The sequence below is a fragment of the Haliotis cracherodii genome, unplaced genomic scaffold, assembly GCF_022045235.1.
Source record: "Haliotis cracherodii isolate W230 unplaced genomic scaffold, xgHalCrac1.p SCAF_3, whole genome shotgun sequence".
NCBI classification, from domain to species: Eukaryota; Metazoa; Mollusca; class Gastropoda; order Lepetellida; family Haliotidae; genus Haliotis; species Haliotis cracherodii.
The window spans coordinates 49,752,436-49,772,269 of record NW_027266286.1 but is presented as its reverse complement, the minus strand read 5'-3'; the positions used below and the strand labels follow the sequence as shown (position 1 = coordinate 49,772,269).

Below are 19,834 nucleotides of genomic sequence, written 5' to 3'. Positions count from 1 at the left end.
CTTCACCAGATCTTCAAGGGTCACATGAATATGTACATGCACCTGAAACAAAAGTGTCAAAACTTGTGGTGTCACCCTGAGCAAGTGACTTAGTTCAAATGTGTCTCTGTTCACCCAGCAAGGAATGGCTACCTGATCTGTGAGGTGGATGTAAAAACCTTCTAGTGCCCAAAGACAGCTTGGGTTGTAAACTCCCCATGGAGTTGAGAATAATATAATTGGAGCAAATAGATCCACTGGTCGGGGAAGAAATAACACTGCATTTTACTAGTAACTGGATACCTGCGGTACATGAATGTATATCTTATATAATATATATATAATAAAAATGACGTAATTTGATACAGAAGTGACTTCATATATGATGATATATGGACAGGAGGTAATGTCATAATGATGTCACAAAGACCGGAAGTGACATCATAATGATATGAAGTGAAGCAGAAATATGATTTAAGAAAGGAAATGATAACATTTAGACCGGAAATTATGCCACATCTGGAAAGAATGGATCGGAAGTGACGTCAGAACCAAGAGTGGGGCAGGACATGCTCGTATCATTACTGATTTTCAGTGATCCATTCATATAATTTTCACTTCTATTTTGCTTTTTGCATTTTGACTATCCTCGGGAGTTGACCATTTAAATTAAGTTCACATGTCCAATGGAAAAGGCCTAGTATACTTCCATAACAGGTCCACACCACCAGAGCTGTAGCAGTGACCTTGACACTGGAGCTACAAGTCACTCACTGTCTTTAAATATTTAGAATAATCCATTCATTTGCTTTGCCTTGAGACTAACATAAAATACGGAGGTAGGTTTGCCGATTCTGGGAGGATATAGGACCAAACTGGTTTTAGCTTTAATATCTGTTATGTAAACTGAAGAAAACCTCAAATCTTTGATTTGAATAATTGAATTGAGTCCATATGAACTTGTGCTTCACAGTGGCTGGGGGATGATGCTGATTTAACCAAAATGTCATCACTGAAAAAAGTAGATCAATTTCTGAAGAGTATAAATGTGGCATTTGAGAAGAAAATTGCAGGGTAAGTATGATTTATAAAGGCTTCTAATCAATTATGTTAAGTTGTAAGCATTGACATTTTTCACATCTCTTCTGAAACCACAAGACCTGGATTATCTTAGCTGTTGTGTGTCTGCAAATTGTTTGCAAACTTCCAAATGTATTTCAAACATGATCACAATGAAACTGTCTTAGCCTATGACTCGGACATTTCTGCAAATATTATGTTGAAATTGATATGCATCAAGTATATATGGTAAAGTTGGTAAATCCTACAAATGCTTTCAGCTCACAAAGTCCAAGTGAGATTTTGCATGTTGTGTGGCCACTGTTCTTTAAGTACCTTTTAACTTCTTCTCTAAACTGGCTGAAAGGATAAGTTTGAAGTTACAGTTGTAGGTATTGTGTAAATATGCCCATTTTTTTTGGCTGTTTTAAATGTGATTTTTTTAAAGAAGAATCTTCTTAGAAACCCTGTGGTCTCAGAATCTGAAAAATTGGATATGATCTGGAGCAACACAATGTGATTCAGATTTATTTATGGCAGTAGATAAATTAGTAAAAATTTAGACTTTGACAATCTTTTAAGAATCTTAAATTCTCCAAAATACCTATGGCATAGAATTAAATACTTTCATCGACAAGGTTATAGACAGGTATGGAAAATGTATGTTCAGAAACTAAAAGATTCTAATTTGTTCATCGCAGATTAAACAGTAAATTTCTTTTCTTAATAATTAAAAATACAATAAATGTTTTAAGACTATGACAGTGGTAAAGCAGAAACTTTGTGCAGATGAAAGTGGTTTATAAGTATCTTTTATGTGTTTTTAACTTTGGCCATGTTGCAAATTTATAACATCTTAATAACGACTTTACCAAATGCATTACTTTACATGATTCTTTCTTTCCATAACACTGTTCTTATAAACATGCTTACGATATTGACTCTTTAGTAGACATTTCTTATAATTGAGTAAATGTTTTTGTTGACCAAATAGGTCATGTGTAAACAGAAGATGTTTTTACATGCTCACAATTTCACAAGAATACTTTTCTTTGTCTATTTTAGAAAAAGGGGTAAATGCAGTTATTGTGAGACTCCTTTTGGTGAGAAGCTGAAAGCACATCTACCATGTGCACACAAAATCTGTCTGAAATGTTTTGCTGACATTAAAGCCAAACGAACCATGAAATGCCCAAACTGCCAGAAACAAATACCACCGTCTTACAAGCCATGCAATAGCTCAGCTGAACAAAGGTGAGGCAATAGCTGTATTTCTCATGTCCATTTCTTATGTAACATTTGTGGAGATAACTTTCAATATGAGAAATTTCAGGTTTCTCTAAGGAATAATCATCTGCAATTTGTCCATTGTTTGTGATGTTGTGAAAATAAGATCTTTTAGAAACTTCTCTACCAAAAGTGTGATACTTTACTTGGGGGCTTGTTACCCTATCATTGAACTTTAGAGAATAATTACTTTACCTTATCCTGACTCATACTAAACTTGCTTATCTCTTTCTTAGTCCTGAAACATAATGGAAACACTTGTGTAGTGTTCTCAATGAACAGAAAACATCTCTCCCAAAGACACTCCTCTCACATGCAAGCGCACCGGAAACACTTTACCAAGTCTGACTCATCACTCTTTTAAAAATTTGGCTTGGATTACCTTTCTAAAAAATTCCTTCATCATATTCAAAGGTTATTTTTCGCTCTTGAATTATGCTTAGACACCACATTGATGAAGATGACATCGGATCGTCAGACTACACACTCCCTGCCTGCTGACAAAAGAAATGGGATTCAACATCAAAGATCAAACTTCCCTCTTGCAGACCATCGCTATATGGCTGAAATAATGCCGATGCGACATTAAATCTTAACTCACTCACCCTTTGCAGACCATCCCTGATGTTTCAGCCCCGACTTCATCCATCGGCAGTAGGAGTATCAACTCTCTCCTGAAGGGCATTTCCTTTGATGTCTTCTGACTCGATCTGGCAAGAATCTCCAGTCACTGGCCAAAGAAGAACTCCCCTTGTCCTCCTCGAAGATGTCGTCCTCCACAATGGTGCAGACCTTCACAAAGACCCACACCTCCACGAGGTCTAACTTATAGTCCTCCAAGAAGGAGTCCCTGAAGCCTTCCTCGACAAACACCTCCTGGAATGAAGACATCTGTGCACAGTCTTCAATCTCTGCACAGCTTCAGACCCTAGCTTTCATACAGCAACAGACTGCACAGCCTCCTGCATTTGCACAAGAATCTGCCTTTACCCAGCCATCGTTTGCACAGACTTCACTTTTCCACTGGTCTCTGCATTTGTTTCGTGGAACACTGACTTATTCGCCAGTGTTAGTCAACAGGCTCTCCTAGCCATGCAGCAGCAGCCTTTGTGCAAACAACATGAACGGTTACCTTGTTCTTCCATGGCCTCTAACCCCAATGCTTCCTACCTCCTCCAAGACAAGGATGTTTGTGAACCTGAGTTTGAAGAGGAATCACCTCAGTGATTTTCTATCCATCTGTAAGGATCAAGAGATGTTGATGTGGTTAATCACATTTCAGGTATAGTCCTACCAGTGGATCCAACTTTATCAAGGGAGATGATATCCACATCTTTATCATTCAACCGATCAAGCTAATTTCACAGATAGCCAAGAACCTTGATACCTCTTTTCTTAAGACTACCCAAACCCACGTTTGGCCAACACAAAACTTCAATGCCAAGAAGTTTCCTTAACACTGGATTTCCACCTTCTTCAAGTGCCCGAAGATTGATAAGGACTATTCATTGATGTCTGACTCAAAGAGCAGAGCATACCACGTCTACAATAAGAAGTTAGCACAGCTCGATATGACAGAACGGGAAAGGATGTTCCTATCTGTGATGAACGTGTAGTAGAAACATCCAAAGTTTGCTTCCAATCACGTCAACTAAGTCTCAGCTGGCCTTACACTTCTTTCTCATTGGAGCAAACTCCCAATTTTCTTACCTGTATACCAAGCCTTTATTTACGTCAGACAATGAATTCTTCTTTCAATCTTGGTGGCTGCATCCACAGCATCAAGAAGGAGTTTGTCCAAGATTCTAAGGACCAGATGTTAATCAAGTTGGTCCAAACTATGAACTTGATTTTAAAACAATCAGTTAAGAAGACACAATTTAAGAGTCGTTTTTAAGGTGCTTTAATGGGGTATAGTGGATCCTTTCAGAGACCACAGGACAGACAGCATGATCAAACCAACCAAGGTCGGAGATCAAGGGGATTCTGTTGACCTAATGGGATCTGCCTAGGTTGAAGACTGGCAAGACATTGGAGAAATTGTGACATTCAGGATGACCCAATCTCCTCGAGCCAGACAATTTCAGGATGATCCATCCATAACTAAAACAAATGATAAAGCAAGATGAGTACCTGGAAAGCATCTATCTCCAAGATGCCTAAATTCACATCCCAATCCAACTAGCCTCAAGGAAATATATTCGTTTCTTGTAGAAGAGACAGTCTTGCCCTTTAGAATTTTGATGGCCTCATGGTTATTTACAGGTGTGACCAAACCAATCATGGCCTTTCTGCACAACAAGATGATCTGTTGCGCTTTTTGATTGGATGACAGGATTCAAGCTTATCGACAAGCAGAGCTCCTCTGATTTCCAACCCATCCCAAGATCTCAAGTTCTTTGGCATCATGTTCCTGAAGATTGTTGGATAAAGATAAAGATCCAAAGTAATCTTCCAGCAGCAATTCACAAAAGAATATCGATCAACCAGTGTTAAGTGACTCTAGGTTTACTAACTGCAGCCCAAGCCTTGACAGTATGAGGCAGGTTTCATCTGCACCCCATACAGAGATTCTTCAAACCGTCGACTTCCACTGCACCTGAAGAAACATCTCAAAGGGTTGACAATCAAGTTAAAGGTTTGTGGAGGAACCTACTTGAACAAGCAGGAATACAATCAACAAATAGTTATATAGTAATAGCTCTTCCACATCAACCATCTAGAATTTAATGGAGTAACCCAGGCAATATCTCAATGGGCACCACCGATATCTCCAAGAGACGACAAGGTCGGCAACCCTTCTAAGGTTTACATTTCAGCTGTATGAGTTAACAGACAGCAAGCCAGGCACATTCAAGGAGCATCCAATATCCAAGTAGATACCCTGTCCAGTCCATCAGTACTGTGCTAACCAAGTGGATGCTCCATCCAGAAGCATTTCAACTAGCGACTATTGAAGGAGGGCATGGTAGTAAAGGCAGTCTCCTTAGCCCTTCACAGATCCACAAGGAACTTGTATGACTTGTGGAAGACATTTGATCAGTTCGTAATAAAAAAAGGGTTCAGAGGAGCAAAAGCTACTTCACCACAAGTGGTGGAATTGTTGTGTCATCTTTGGAGCACAAGAAATCTCAAGGGTTCAACTTATGGCTAACAGCGTAAAACTAACTAAGGTAGTACTACGACATTTTAATGATTACAGACCACTGGAGGAAGCTGACTTTGATCATCTAACACAAAAGACCTTGTTCCTTCTGGCACTAGCCACAGAAACCAGAATGTCAGAAATCCATGCCCTCAACTTCAGTTGGACCAAGATTTGACAGTGGTGAACACTTGGCCCATCTTGCTCAAGATTTGATTTGATTGTGAAGAACCAGTTGCCAGGACAGCCAGTGCTTTCAGTCCATTCCATGATCAGAGGACACAAAAAATATGTCCCTTTGCCCAGTGAAGGCACTACGCATCTACCTTCAGAAGTTCCAGAATGTAAAGGTTATTGATCCCACGAGAAATGTCTCTTCAGAAGTTTCAACAACAACAATTTCCATCTGGATGAGGGCAGTCATCCTAAGAGATTACAGGGCAGCAGGTCTGGATCTGCTAATAGCGTCAAAACCCACATGAATTCAGAGAACTATAGTGTCGACTCTAGCACAACAGGGAAATTGCTCTACTCCAACCATCATAGAATGAAGTTTGGGAAATAAGACTTTTTTATACCACTTACCCATGAGACTTTGCAACCAAAGATGTCGCTGGTATCCATCAAATTGGACCTTTGGTAGTAGCACATCAACTAAAGGTGCCCACTAGAAGGAACTAGAGGTAACTCCTCACCCATGTATCACATTGACTTGGAGATATCAGGTTACTGTCCCATATCCACTGACTGAGAGCCCATGTTGTCTGTTTTATGTGTTATTCAGAGCATGAGTAATAAACAACTGTCATAAGATTACATCCTTCTCTTAACACCAAATTTGTTTGTAAAACAAGCCTGAATGATATTCTACACACGCTTTACTAAATCCACCAAACTTACGATTTCTCCTTTGATTTGTCACTGCAGAATCAGATGATGACAACAACAAAACCAAGAAGATATTTTGACTTAATAAAATGGAAGAGAAAAGAAGGAGTGATGAGTCAAACTTGTTCATTGTGTTTTCGGTGTGCTTGTGTGTGAAAAGGGTGCATTTGTGTGTGATGTTTTCTGTTTATTGGGAACACTGCACAAAAGTTTCAACTGTTTCTGGAAAAAGAAAAAGACAACCAAATTAGTACAAGTCAGGATAAGTATAAATGATCATAAAAAGTTCATTTCTGGCATTAATATGTATTCTCACATCAAACAGGCATTTGACAGCCTATTGAAATTAATAACCAGCCACAGATTCCTTAATTGATGGCTCAAGATTTCACTATTTTTAACACTGCACAGCAGACTGTACAAACAAACAGCAACTATTTCTTAAACATTGAACAATAGTTATCATTGTTAATAATTTTAAGAATATTACCTCTATTACATCTCTTCCATAAATCCTGTATTTTGGCTTCAGTCACACTAACTAAAATGTTCAGATTTTCAACAGACGTCCTCTTCACTGTCATTTACACACATAATTAGTTGTCGCCATGTAGTCTTGTAACTACCCAAGCCATGACGTTATAATGACGGCAACATCACTTTTTTCCCTCATCTCCTACTAGAGACAGATGAATTGGGGAGGTGGGAGGGAGTACTTCCAGTGTAATAGAGGTAGTATTCTTACAATTATTAACAATGATAACTATTGTTCGATAATTCTTACGACATCTCTACCTCTATTACATCTCTGGCAGAATATACCAGGGGGACCCAGTGGGATCTGCCTCTAGTAACTCCCTGTGTAATTGACAGCTATCCTCTTTTGGAAACCATTATTTACTGATTCTAATCCTACTTGAGATAATTTCCCCTGAAATTTCCCTTGAGGACTGGAAAATCAGAAATTTGTCAAGAATCAGTCAAATATGTGATATTCTCACTAGATTTACCATCATATATGCTCATCTTGATTGTGATGATGATGTCATTTTCAATCTATTTTGGCTTAATGATGTCATTTCTTGTTAAATTTGGATTTGTGACCTTAATACTGATGATGATGTCATGATGTCACTTCCGGTTATGACGTCACTTCCGGTATGTCACTTCCCTTTTCTAGGTAATGACGTCTCTCTAGGTCTATTTCTACCAAAAGACATCATTTCCTGATTAGATGAACCCTGTTCTGCGATTTCCTGTGCTGATGTCACTTCCTGTTATAATATCGTTTCCGGCAATGACGTCACGCCCGGTCTAATGGAGACCGTTGATATGCAAGGTGCTTCTAATCCATCCTACACCTAATAGACAGAATAACCTGAGGCTGCTGGTGTCGGATCCTGCTCTGATTTCAGCAGGATCCAAGACTTGGTGTAGAATTCTGAGCCTGTGTTTAATTTGTTGCAACTGTAGCTTTTAGCCAGCCTGCTTTAGTAGTCTTGGTGGTGATGTCCTTGTTTGAATAAGTCTTACAAGATAAGAAGAGTCTCCTTCGATGGCATCTATGTGGGTCTGTAGCCGCCAGATAGTACTTGAGGGCGCTGACTGGGCAGAAGAGTATGTCTGGGTGATCCACTGTTGGTGCTAATGCAGGAATAGTATATTGTCTATGGCCAAACAGTCCCATCGTGGTAGATTGATTCTTGGCTACAAAGTCTGTAAGCGATCTTAGAGTTATTGAGGTCCAATGTTGATCATGGGTGAAACTAGAATAGTCTAAGGCCGGATATTCTGAAACTCTTGCTGCTGTTGCCATGGCTAGGAGGAAAGATGCTTTCTTGGCCTTTTGGAGTAGGGTAGCTTTTGCCATGGGCTCGTAAGGTTCCGTTAACAAAGCCAATAGTACCACAGATACATTCCATTTGACAAAGACACGAGGTGTTCGAACATCTTCTGGTAGAAAGGATCTCATTAGTCTATTTAGACTGGGATGGTTTCCGAATGATAATCCATCATGTTGAAGGGCGGATCTATAACTTTCTATCGTCCTGTGTGGGAATTTGTTGACGTAGATGTAGAAAATCTGCTACCATAGGGATGGATATAGCATTAGTTATAATCCCTTGTTGTCTTCTCCACTGGACGAACTTGTCCCATCTGTTGTCACATATAAGGGATGATGAAGGTCGTCACGATCTTGCCACAGCTTCTGAGGCATGCTCAGAGTATGCATTATTTGTGTGATAACTTCTAGGCGGTTAGATGTAGACTGGGTAAATTGTCATGAAAAATGCTGGACTTGGGTTGTCATAGCAGATCTTGACGAAGAGGTAACTGGATAGGTTCCTCCATTAGTAGTCTTAGTAGTCTGGGGAACCATGCCCTGTTGGGCTATATTGGAGCTATAAGTATTATTACACAATCTGTCTCCTCCACCTTGTGGATGACTTTGTCTAGGAGAGACCATGGTGGGAATGCGTAAGCAAATAGGTTCGTCCAATCCATCGACAGTGCGTCGATCTGGTGGGCTCTTTGGTCGGGAACTGGATTGACATAAACCAGAAGTTGGCTGTTATGGCAGGTGGCAAATAGAACCAGGTATGTTGTGTTCCATAACTTGGCTATCCAGGCAAAGATCTGTGGATTAAGGTCTATTCTGTTGCTGCTTTTCTCACCCTGCGAGAAAGGCTGTCGACCAGTATGTTCAGTTTCCTGGGTATATGTCTCGCTTCCATCCGGCAATTGAAGGAGTCTGCCCCAAAGATATCCCCTGTCAAGCTGGAATCTTACTCCGATGTAGATGATATCTTGAACCGGAGTAGTGTCGGACTTAGTGGGATTGACTAGGAAGCCTAGGTACGTGTAGGTCATAAGTTGGACCTGGAATATCATGTTCTGATGTAGTTGAGCTTTCTCTTGGTCTGCAGCTAGAAAATCATCCAGGTAACCATGGATTTGAACTAGTTGGATGTGAGCAAACTTGATGACTGGTGCTGTAATCCTGGTAAATAGCCAAGAGGCTATTGCTATCCTGAATGGTAGGACTTGAAATTCGTAACGTGGGCCATTGATTGCGAAGCGTAGATATTTCCGTGAGGATGGGTGTATCGGGACGTGAAGATAGGCATCTTGTAAATCTAGGCAGATAAGCCAGACTCCTGTCTTCCAAGTCGACCTTTACTTCCATATGGATTCCATCTGGAACTTTGGGGGAGGTGCCAGATATGTTTTCTTGCGGGTCTTAAGGTCAATAATCATTCTCATTTCGGTTGTATACTTTTTCGGGACTAAGAGTACCGGAGAATATAAACCCTTGCTGTTGTTTGTCTCCGTTAGTCTCCAAATGGCTTGCTTCTTTAGTAGCTTCCGGATGGCTAAGTCTGCTGTCGCTAACTTGACTCCCACTAGATGGAATGTGCGTCTGACGGCATGTGTCTTCAGTATAGGGTGTTTTCTGCAGTGTTGCTTGTATCCATGAGCCATGATGTCTAGAATCCAGTGGTTGGACATAACTTGCTTCCAGTTTTTGGCATATGGCAGAAGGCGCCCTCCCACTGGTCACGGAGTGACCATTATGTTGAAAGACGGTAGGTGTAAATCACAGTCCATAGACATAACCAGGTTGAAAGGGTCTATAACATCGGAGGGGGTGGCAAGGGAGTCAGAATCTGTCTCCACGTCTACCACAGCGATTATATCCTCGTTTCTTGTAGTTTGGCTGACGGAAAGATTCCTGAGAAGATTGTTTGGAATGAATCCTTCCCGGTGAAGACAAACTTCTTCTTAGGAGTTTGTTTGGAAGATAAAGATTCGTAGTCGCAGGGACACTTCTGAGGAAGGGATGGTCCACAGGCTTTAGCAGCTAAGTTGTTAGATGAAATTTGGAATCGTTCTTCAGTGTCTTATCTCATCTTTCACGTGTCCCAACTTTCCGTTGAATGTTGTAGTAGCTGATATAGGTTGTGTAGTTAATTATCAACCTCTTGGTCTGGTTAGAGACAGCTCTGGATTGGATCTGGGCTAAAAGTTGCTGACGCTGTAGCCATAGGAATTGTGAAGACATTCAGACTTTGGAGGAGAATAAGTCTTACTGCATCCTGACAATAGTATCAAGAAGGCTATTGATGAGTACAACTTGATCAGTCCTGATAGTCATGGGTGTGTAGGGCTGCAACGATACACCTAGGTCACGATATGATACGTATCTCGATACTTACATCACAATTCGATACAATACACATAGTGACAATTATTTGGGTGATGGCAGGGTATGTGTTATCATGTTTGTCGTGCTGCCCGTGTATTTCAACCTTGCGTGACACATGCAACAGCATGTTTCATCTTTGCAGACGTGTTTGATTCTATCTTCAAATGTTACTGGGAACCTGAAATGTTCCCAAACTACTGATTTGTGAGTCCTCGTTGGTTTCTCGAGCGTCTGCTTGTTTCGACATGTTTGAGTTAGAGACTGCACAGCCAATCAGAAAGCTTGAACTGCTACTGATATACAAAGCTAGCTTAGCCGCTGTATTTTCGAAGACGTATGTGTGTGTAGCGAAAATTATATTGTCCCTATGTTTTTATTACTTGGTTTGAATTTGAAATTCATTTCAAACACATTTAAAACTTATCTGTGATAAAAGTTTATTGATAAAAAAACCCGAACATGAAAAATCAAGATACAGCACCTCACAAATTGCGCACCGTATCATATGGAGGAAATCGCGATGCATCAGTGTCCTGGGATATCGTTTCAGCCCGATGTGTCCAGGATTCCGGTATAATTAGTCCCCGTGCGGCTTGTGATGGACCTTGAGCAATGGTAGCCGAGCGGTGGCTGTCCTCTTGGTCGGCTGATCGGTTGGTAGGACGGTTGAATAGACGATCACGTCTATTCTAGCGGCTGACTTGGGAACTGCCAGTTGATGATTATCATATGGTAAGCCAAGTAGCTGGACGGTGTTATAGCCATAAGTGTCCTAACGGTCAAATGACTGGATGATTGGTCTGTCAGCTGGGTGGCCATGAGTGGCTGGCCCATAGAGTCCATGTGACGACTGTACAGTGTCTTAACAACTGGCTGGCTGGACAGCATGTCGGTCGGCTGGATTGCCATGAAAGGCAGGCCCATGGAGTCCATGTGATCACCATACGGGGTCTTAATCTGGCTAGTCAGTTGGCTGGATGGCTTGAATGCCATGGACGGCTGGTCCTTGGATTCAGTATGGCTCCCGTTTGATGCACCCAGGGGTAGAGGGAGACAGCATAGCTGACCTCACTAAGAGCACCAAACACAAGCTATACTTATGTGCGTGCTCTTACTCCAGCAGCAATATAATGTATACTTGTATGTCTGTAATTATAGAAAACTATTAGAATAATCTTAGATTAATGTGACTTACTACAAAGTGCTAGATCATTACTACTATTATAGGTGTTGACACACACAGAAAAAAATGATGTTACTGATGTTGCCACCATTATGACATCATGGCTTGGGTAGTTACGAGACTACCTGTCGACAACTAACTATGTGTGTAATTGACAGTTAAGAGGACGTCTGTTGAAAATCTGAACATTTTAGTTAGTGTGACTGAAGCCAAAATACAGGATTTATGGAAGAGATGTCATAGAGGTAGAGATTTTGTAAGAATTATATTTTGTTTAAGAAAATACTAATGCACTTATTCAAATTGGCAACTTTATGTGTTTCCTCCCATAAACTACAGGGAAGTGTTAGAAGACTATCGTGTCTACCAAAAGTGCTGCAACACTTTCCTCATGGCTGTGGTCTCCAAGCTGTGTTTTGGCCAAGTAGATGCTCCTGAAGATGCTGTGGTGAAGAAAGTCTTCAGCTACATCACCCATGAAACAGGACATGGCAAGACATACACCAAACAGATGTCTGTATTTGAAGATGTGATTGATCAAACACCTGTAGTCAGATCCTTTCTTCTACAACTTCTCATACACAAGAGGTATACATCAATAAGTAGAATATTACAACATGTAGTTTTGAGGGACCTCATAATTGGGTACTTGAACTAGTAATGATAATGAAAAGTCAAGTTTTGGCAATGAGACAAATTAAGAACAGGTGAAGAATACACTAAATTTGGAATATGTCATGAATGTTGTGTGAAAATTAACATAATAGCTACATTTTACACTATTAAATGAGTACATATGAAACTGATAATAAATATTTTGGCTCTTCTGTAAGTGATACATAGCTATTTCAGTCATGATTACGGGTTAATACTGTTGGACATATTATAGATTACATCATGCTTGTAAACGTACATGGATATCATGGATATCATGTACAAAGATTTTTTGTATTACATTTAAAGTTGTAGCAAGACCACAAGGGGTATATGGTGTTTCATTCGTCCCACTTTAGGTTTTATACAAGCCGTAAGCAATTGGCATAAAACCTAACAAGGAATGCATAAAACCCAAAGTGATCCAGCTACAACAAATTTATCTTAGCGACATGCTTTCATATGACATTGTAAAAGAATTAAAACAAAATTTCAAAATTGATTGAAAACAGCTGTTTGAGCTGAGGTTTACTTGTGCCATGTCATGTGACCTGGAAAAAGCATGCAGCTTTTTGCTTAGAAGCGGGGTATGACTCATACCGTATGAGAGATATATTCTCCAGCTGAGAAATCCATGTGCATCCTGTTTTTTTCATGGCCAGAAAAAGGGGGTTTATTCTCCCGCTGAGAAATTTATTTCCCTCCAAGGCGGGATACATTATAAGTTGTAGCAAGATCATGAAGGGTACATGGGGTTTTATGCGTCCTGCATTAGATTTTATACCATGAGCAGTAGGCGAGTGGCATTAAACATAACGTGGGATGCATTAACCCCATGAGTTTTTTTCTCATCGACAATGTTTTTATATGACATTGTATTAATTAAAACAAATTCAAATTTGATAGAGAACAGCTGTTCGATTTAGCTGAGGTTAGCTTGTGCTATATCACATGAATTTCGCTGACTCAGTAAAAGCGTGCAGCTTTTTGCATGGAAGTGGGGTATAAGGGATTTATTCTGCCTCTCAGAAATCAATGTGGAGCATGACTTGCTCATGGTGGGGTATAAGAGATTTATTCACCCCTTGAGAAATTTATAACCATCCAAAGCAGGATACATAATATTTTATTAAGATCACATGGACCAATCAGATCTCAGTATTCTGACATGGAGGTGTGATAATGAATTATTTTATCAAGAGCATGTGAACCAGTCAGATCTCAGAATACATGACACTTTTTTATGGATAGCAACTTCTTTTTATTCTTTGTACAACGTTTCTGAGCTACTTCTTGCTCCTTCATCAGGTGCTAAGTAAGTGTATTGAGTACTATATGTAGATCATGTTGTTTACACAACACAAGGTGGGATGAATGTACAAAGATAACAACATTATGATCATGACAAAGCCAATGACATAGACATAGGGTTAATGTACAAAGACAACAATATAATGACAGATCCGTTTTTCTGATTATTTGGAATTTGTTCTTGTTCTTGTTCTTATCTACAAAACTTGAAATTTCTATTTTTCTCTTGTTATTTCAATTATTTACTCATAATTGTGAGTTTTTTAAATAAACGTAAGGAAATATTGAGGAAATAATCAAAATTAGGAGAAAATAATCTAAGTATTGAGAACATACTCATAATTTAAAATAAATAAATTTAAATAACAAGAAAAATATCAAAGTAACGAGAAAATATTAAAAAATTTGAGTTTGTAAAATAAACTTGAAATAATGATAAAATAATTGAAACTACCAGAAAATAATTGAAGTAATGAGAAAAAACCCTCGAAATAATAAGAAAAAACTTACCGTAATTGAGATAAAAATTGACATTTTCAAGAAAATAATTGAAATAACAAGAAATTTCGATTTAGGAAAAATAACATTATGCTCCCAACAAGTGGCACCATTAGGTTTTCATAGAAAAGTGGCTGAATCATTCATTGCCTTTACTTACAGTGCTTTTGTGTCTGTCAGCATGTGTAACACTCGATGGTCCACTTTTTTGACAGCACACTTTTTTCACTTTTAGTGAAGCCACTGTTCAAGAGCACCTCAAAGATTTCTTCCTCCATGCAAAAAAACTGTGTCAACAGGGAGGAGAGGAGATGTCCCAGGATATCAATGAAATTGTGCAGTTCAGTCTTCTTGTCATACACTGCTATGAGGTTGGTTACTAGTTGATCAGTTTCATTCAAAATAAATAAGTTGATGAGGTGATGGAATAGTGATTTTATATTGAATGTGTGGGGAAAAACTGAGGTGAAGGGCTGTCATCCAAACATCCATTCCTTTCACCTAAAATGACTTATATTGGGTACGTTGTTATTACAGCATGCATATGTCATATATTGGCCCTTCACTTAAAAAATGAGAGTGTCCCATATGCTCAAATGAACCTGTATGTACTGTATACACCCAAGCTCTTGAAAAAAGGAAAGGGCCATTTTGTAACCACAGTTGACGGGTGTTTATTTTGCATAGTCTTTTTCAGGTAATCCAAGGGACTGACTACCACTAATTACACCTGTTGTTAACTGAACATCAGGTGAATGATGACACACATGTAATGTCATAACAGGGTACATTGATGGCAACATCCATATAACATATAAATTTATTCTTGCACAATTGGCAGTTTTGTTTCCTTGCAAATAATGATTATGCCTATTTGTCCATCATATGAACTGAACATCATGCATGGTTGCAAAAATAAGACATTTGCAGTATGCAATTTCATAGACAATTATTCATAGACATTTATAGTTGTTTTTATTCAGTATGCATCTGTGAAAAACAACACTAACCATTAAAATATAGGGTTTGATGTTTACGTCCTCACAGGTGGTGTCAAACAGCATCATTCAATACTGAGTTTGGATCAAGATCAACCTCAGTCTGTATCCAAACTGTCAGAAATCTGAACTTGTTTTGCCTACGGCATCTGATTGACTGCCACTAATTATTACTGCTATGATGTTTTCCTTTAGTATTCATAAAAATCATGGAATCACTTGTGCTTTCTATGAATACACCATGTTGTAAGTGCAATTGCTTTGTTTATATATTTGAATTTCACAGGAAATTCATCTGGTCGAGATAAAGAACTTCTCTATTTATCCCCCTGTCTATCTTATCCCATTCTCTCTCAAACAGTCTCTAATATTCTCGTAGTGTTTATGGCTGTATTTCACCAATTTACAAGGTACTACTAGTTCAAGACTTCAAAGGAAAATGGGCACAGACTGTTGATAATTTACAGCTATCATGCTTCTGTTTGACCAGGACCTGTCTCACGAACAAGCAGCCAGTCTATGTAACTCAGATGAAGAAATGAGGATTGCAAGGCTCCATCTTGCTGAAGCCAGACAGTACATTATGGTCAAAGAACTTGACATAGGGAAGATGTTTACTGTTGCCAAATGCCGTTATGGTCTGTCAGTTGCTGCCAAGTACCTACATGGAGTGCTAGCTCAGAAGAGTCTGCACAAGACTAAGCAGTTCAACCAACTGATCCAAGAAGTCAAAGATCTGTTGGATGTTGAGGATACTGATTGGCCCAAGTAAGTTAAGTTGCTTCTAATAATTGATAATCACTGGTTTTAGGCCAAGACAGAATAAGATTTTATGTTCTTCTTATTAACTTCTGTTTTTTATTTGTTTTTATAAAGTAAATCATAATAATGTTAATTCAGTTTGGACTAAACTATCATATCTTATAAATGCAAATTAATAATTGATGAAAAGCAAAATTGAAGAAAACACTTATGTTTCTTTTCAGAAAATTTCTTGTGAAGCAGATTTGTAAAGATTTTGGGACTGACAGTTATCAGGCAATTTGTGCATCCGCTGAATGGCTAGCCCTGGACTCAACAAATGAGGTGAGGAACTGAACATATAATATGTTTTCTCTCTCTTAATCTGTCTCTCTGTGAGACAGGTGGAGGCAGAATACTATTTCAGTAACTTGTTGAACACACAATTGCTTGAAAAGGTCTGAAAGGAGAGTTTTGAAGAGACTGCAGATGTAATCCTTCTTGTTTTGATAGTCTATGACATGATATTTGTTTTCTAATTGAGTCATATAGATATTATGAAATGGAGGAAATGTTTCTACCATACTCTTGCAACTTTGCACATATAACAGTATGAAATAATGTATCTATTATGAAAATAGATGTGACCAACTGGTTTGCCACACATGTTTTTGCCACAGGTTGCAGCATGTCCAGATCGATATGTAGTGTGTCCAATTAGCTATCAGAAACTGAGAGAAGCTGTTGCCAAAACTCTCCTCGGACAAAACATAAAGCACCTGAAGTCATTGATCAAGGTATGTAAGGATTTAACTTTTATGGGTAACCAAGAAACCAGAATGGCTGATGTTTGTCCATCTGTAGATTGATGATCTGCTGAAGTGGTTGTTCAGTTGCAAAACATTCAATCACTACCGCTAAACGAGGATCTGAGGACATCCCATTATAGGTCACATACGACATTTCGCAAACTTTGACCGACCAATGAATTGACAACAAGAAGTCAACATTAGCTAGACAGAGAGCAGCTTTCTCAAGCATTATGGCACATGTATCAAACTGGTACCGGTAACTTCCATTTTAGACTATGCTTTTTATCATCATTTGACAAAGTTCTCGTTTCAAAATATGAAAACTGAAGAAAATAATATTCTGGAATGTCTAATTGATGGCCAAGATTGTATGGTAGTACTTTTCCATGTGCTATGGAAAGTCTCTTCTGTGTCAAATGTTTATCCCACTAAAGCGAGAGACAGTTGATGATTTGGACGAAATCAGTCATACAACCCGTAAATCAGAATACCCTGTGTTAACCTTTTGAGGCTGCATGATTAGAAAATACATTCCGTCAAATCTCAAGGACACCCTGAAGTCATGGCCCCTGAAGAAAACATTCATTTTGAGAAACATTTACTGTGGGTCAATGAAAGATGGTATGTGTGTCATCCATTAGGCAGGACATGATCTCAAGGTCATTTATGATCAAGACCACTGTGGAGTAGGTTTGCCATTTCCACTTAAATACATATCTGGTAGATGCATGCAATGGTTATATGATTTGAATACTTGTGTATGACAAGTGATGACAATGTTATGATAACAGTAGTATCTTCTATATAGTCCATGGGAATGTTCTTGAAATACTTTCCATTTGTATTCAGTTCAAAATCACTCTCATTTGGGTGGGGCATAGGAATGGTAAGGTTTAGAGGGACACTAATTAAAAGGTCACTTGAATGGTCATTCATAAGGTAGTTTTAGTTTTACTTTTTGTGTACTGAATAATCCCCTGTGTTGGTATGATATGTTTGTAAGAGCTAAGTTTTTGTTATGATTGCTAGAGGTTGATAGAGTGTCTGGTTCAAGGTTGTAGTATGTATGTATTTCCCAAAACTGAAGGTAATGGTTATCATAGTAGACATGAATGATTGCTGGGGTCTTGAAATAGAAGTGACTGTTTTGCAAAACCATATTTAGTTGAGTATTGGGCATACAGATTAGTTGCTTATGGTATGAGAAATATACACGGGCAGACATATTAAGTGTAAACTTTGTCCCATGTTACTTATCCATTACTGTGACTTTTTTTCTTTACATGTTCACACAAATCTATTTCACATACAGCCTGAAACTTTAGGTGTCTAACATTTGCTCACCAAAACATCCAATCCAAGTTTGATGTAGCATTCATGAGGAAAATCTTATGTACATCTTTTTCTCTTTCTTTTTCAGCAGAATCATGAAATGCTGTTCCTCCTGGCACTACACAGAGAAATCACCATGAAAAACATTGCCCCCAGTAGTGAAGCTCAATTGCTGGTACACTGTAGTGACTTGTTAATCGTGTTAGCCACTTGAACCTTGTCTTTATTTGATAATTACCCTACTACTCCTAATACCTGTAACCAGAGATTATTTACTTGTTTTTATGTGAAGCCAAATCGTGTTCATTATGACAGTTATATGATGAACTTTGGAAACTAATATAAGGCAAGTAATTTGTAATTGTAACATTAGAGTGATTTTATGAAAAGTGACACCATAATTGCCATACATGCCACTAGCCTACTTGATTCTTTACAAGGCAGCAGCTAACCGAATAGAATGTTAGAAATTTCAATAAATTCTACTTTGAATCATACTTCTGTGAATAAAATTGCCAGTGCGTTAATCACTAAAAAGCTATTTGAAAGCATCATATGTTGTGTTTAATAGCAAAAGTCATCTCAATGCATTGAAGCACTCATACAGAATGCCAAGGACAACATGAAAGGAAAAGTAAGTTATGTACATATTCTTTGGATAATTACAGTAACTCATACCTATGTGAAACTTTTCAATATATGCACACACAAAAAAGTTAAGCACCCTAATATAATGTATGATAATAAACAACCATATGCTTAATAATTCTTCCGGAACTTCTACCTCTATTACATATATGCCATAAATCCTGTATCCTGTATCACACTAACTAAATTTAGATTTTCAACAGTTGTCGCCAAGTAGTCTCGTAACTACCCAAGCCATGATGTCACAATGGCGGCAACATCACTTGTTTCCTGTGTGTTCTACAGTTAACACCTACTATAAGAGTAGTAACAATCTGGCACTTTGTAGTAAGTCACATTAACCTAAGATTATTCTAATAGTTTTCTATAATTACAGACATAATTATACATTATATTGCTTCTGGAGTAAGAGCATGCATGTAAGTATAGCTGGTGTTTGGTGCTCTTTGTGATGTCAGCTATGCTGTCTCCTTTTACCTATAATAACAGACATATAAAAATAAATATAAAAATAAAAATTGAGTGCTGCTGGAGAGACAAACAAGCAGGTAAGTATAGCTGGTGTTTGTGAGGTCGCCATGCAGTCTCCCTCCACCCCTGGGTGCAAGAAGTGTGGCCGGTTTATGGTCTTGGGAGATCCTCATAAAAACTGCACAAAGTGCAGAGGGAAGACCTGTACTTTGGAGAAAAGATATGAGCAATGCAGTGACACATCTGAAGAAATATTCTCCAAGATGTCAGAGGCCATGACTAAGGGCAAGAGGCGAGAGGCGGCAAAGCCGAAAGTTATATTAACTGATAAATTAGTTTCTACTCCACCGCCTCCCTCTCCAGCCAATCCACCATCTCCTGCACTCACCATGAGTCTTATTCGCCAACTACTAAAAGTACAGCCGGAGATGGTGAAGGACATGTTTGAGACTAAGCTGTCTGAGATGGACAATAAGATCATGATGGTAGCTCTGGCAAAGACTACCAAATCTTCGTCCACGGCCATAGGCCCATCTACACATCAACAAGTTGAGCCGCACAGCGAGTCCATTGACCAGCCATCAAGCCAGCCAGCTGGCCAGGACCAGCCGGGTATAAGCC

At 38.8% G+C, this 19,834-nt stretch overlaps 1 protein-coding gene across 1 annotated transcript in view; it reads left to right on the top strand.

Moving 5' to 3' along the window:
* LOC139473602 (E3 ubiquitin-protein ligase rnf213-alpha-like) overlaps positions 1-19,834 on the top strand; it is a 351,622-nt gene that overhangs the window by 296,583 nt on the left and 35,205 nt on the right. Inside the window, exons 66-74 of the mRNA XM_071256275.1 lie at positions 953-1,053; positions 2,104-2,292; positions 12,088-12,336; positions 14,447-14,582; positions 15,700-15,977; positions 16,196-16,295; positions 16,631-16,747; positions 18,183-18,269; positions 18,666-18,728. Of these exons, the coding sequence (XP_071112376.1) occupies positions 953-1,053; positions 2,104-2,292; positions 12,088-12,336; positions 14,447-14,582; positions 15,700-15,977; positions 16,196-16,295; positions 16,631-16,747; positions 18,183-18,269; positions 18,666-18,728 (1,320 nt within the window). The remainder of the gene's footprint in view (positions 1-952; positions 1,054-2,103; positions 2,293-12,087; positions 12,337-14,446; positions 14,583-15,699; positions 15,978-16,195; positions 16,296-16,630; positions 16,748-18,182; positions 18,270-18,665; positions 18,729-19,834) is intronic.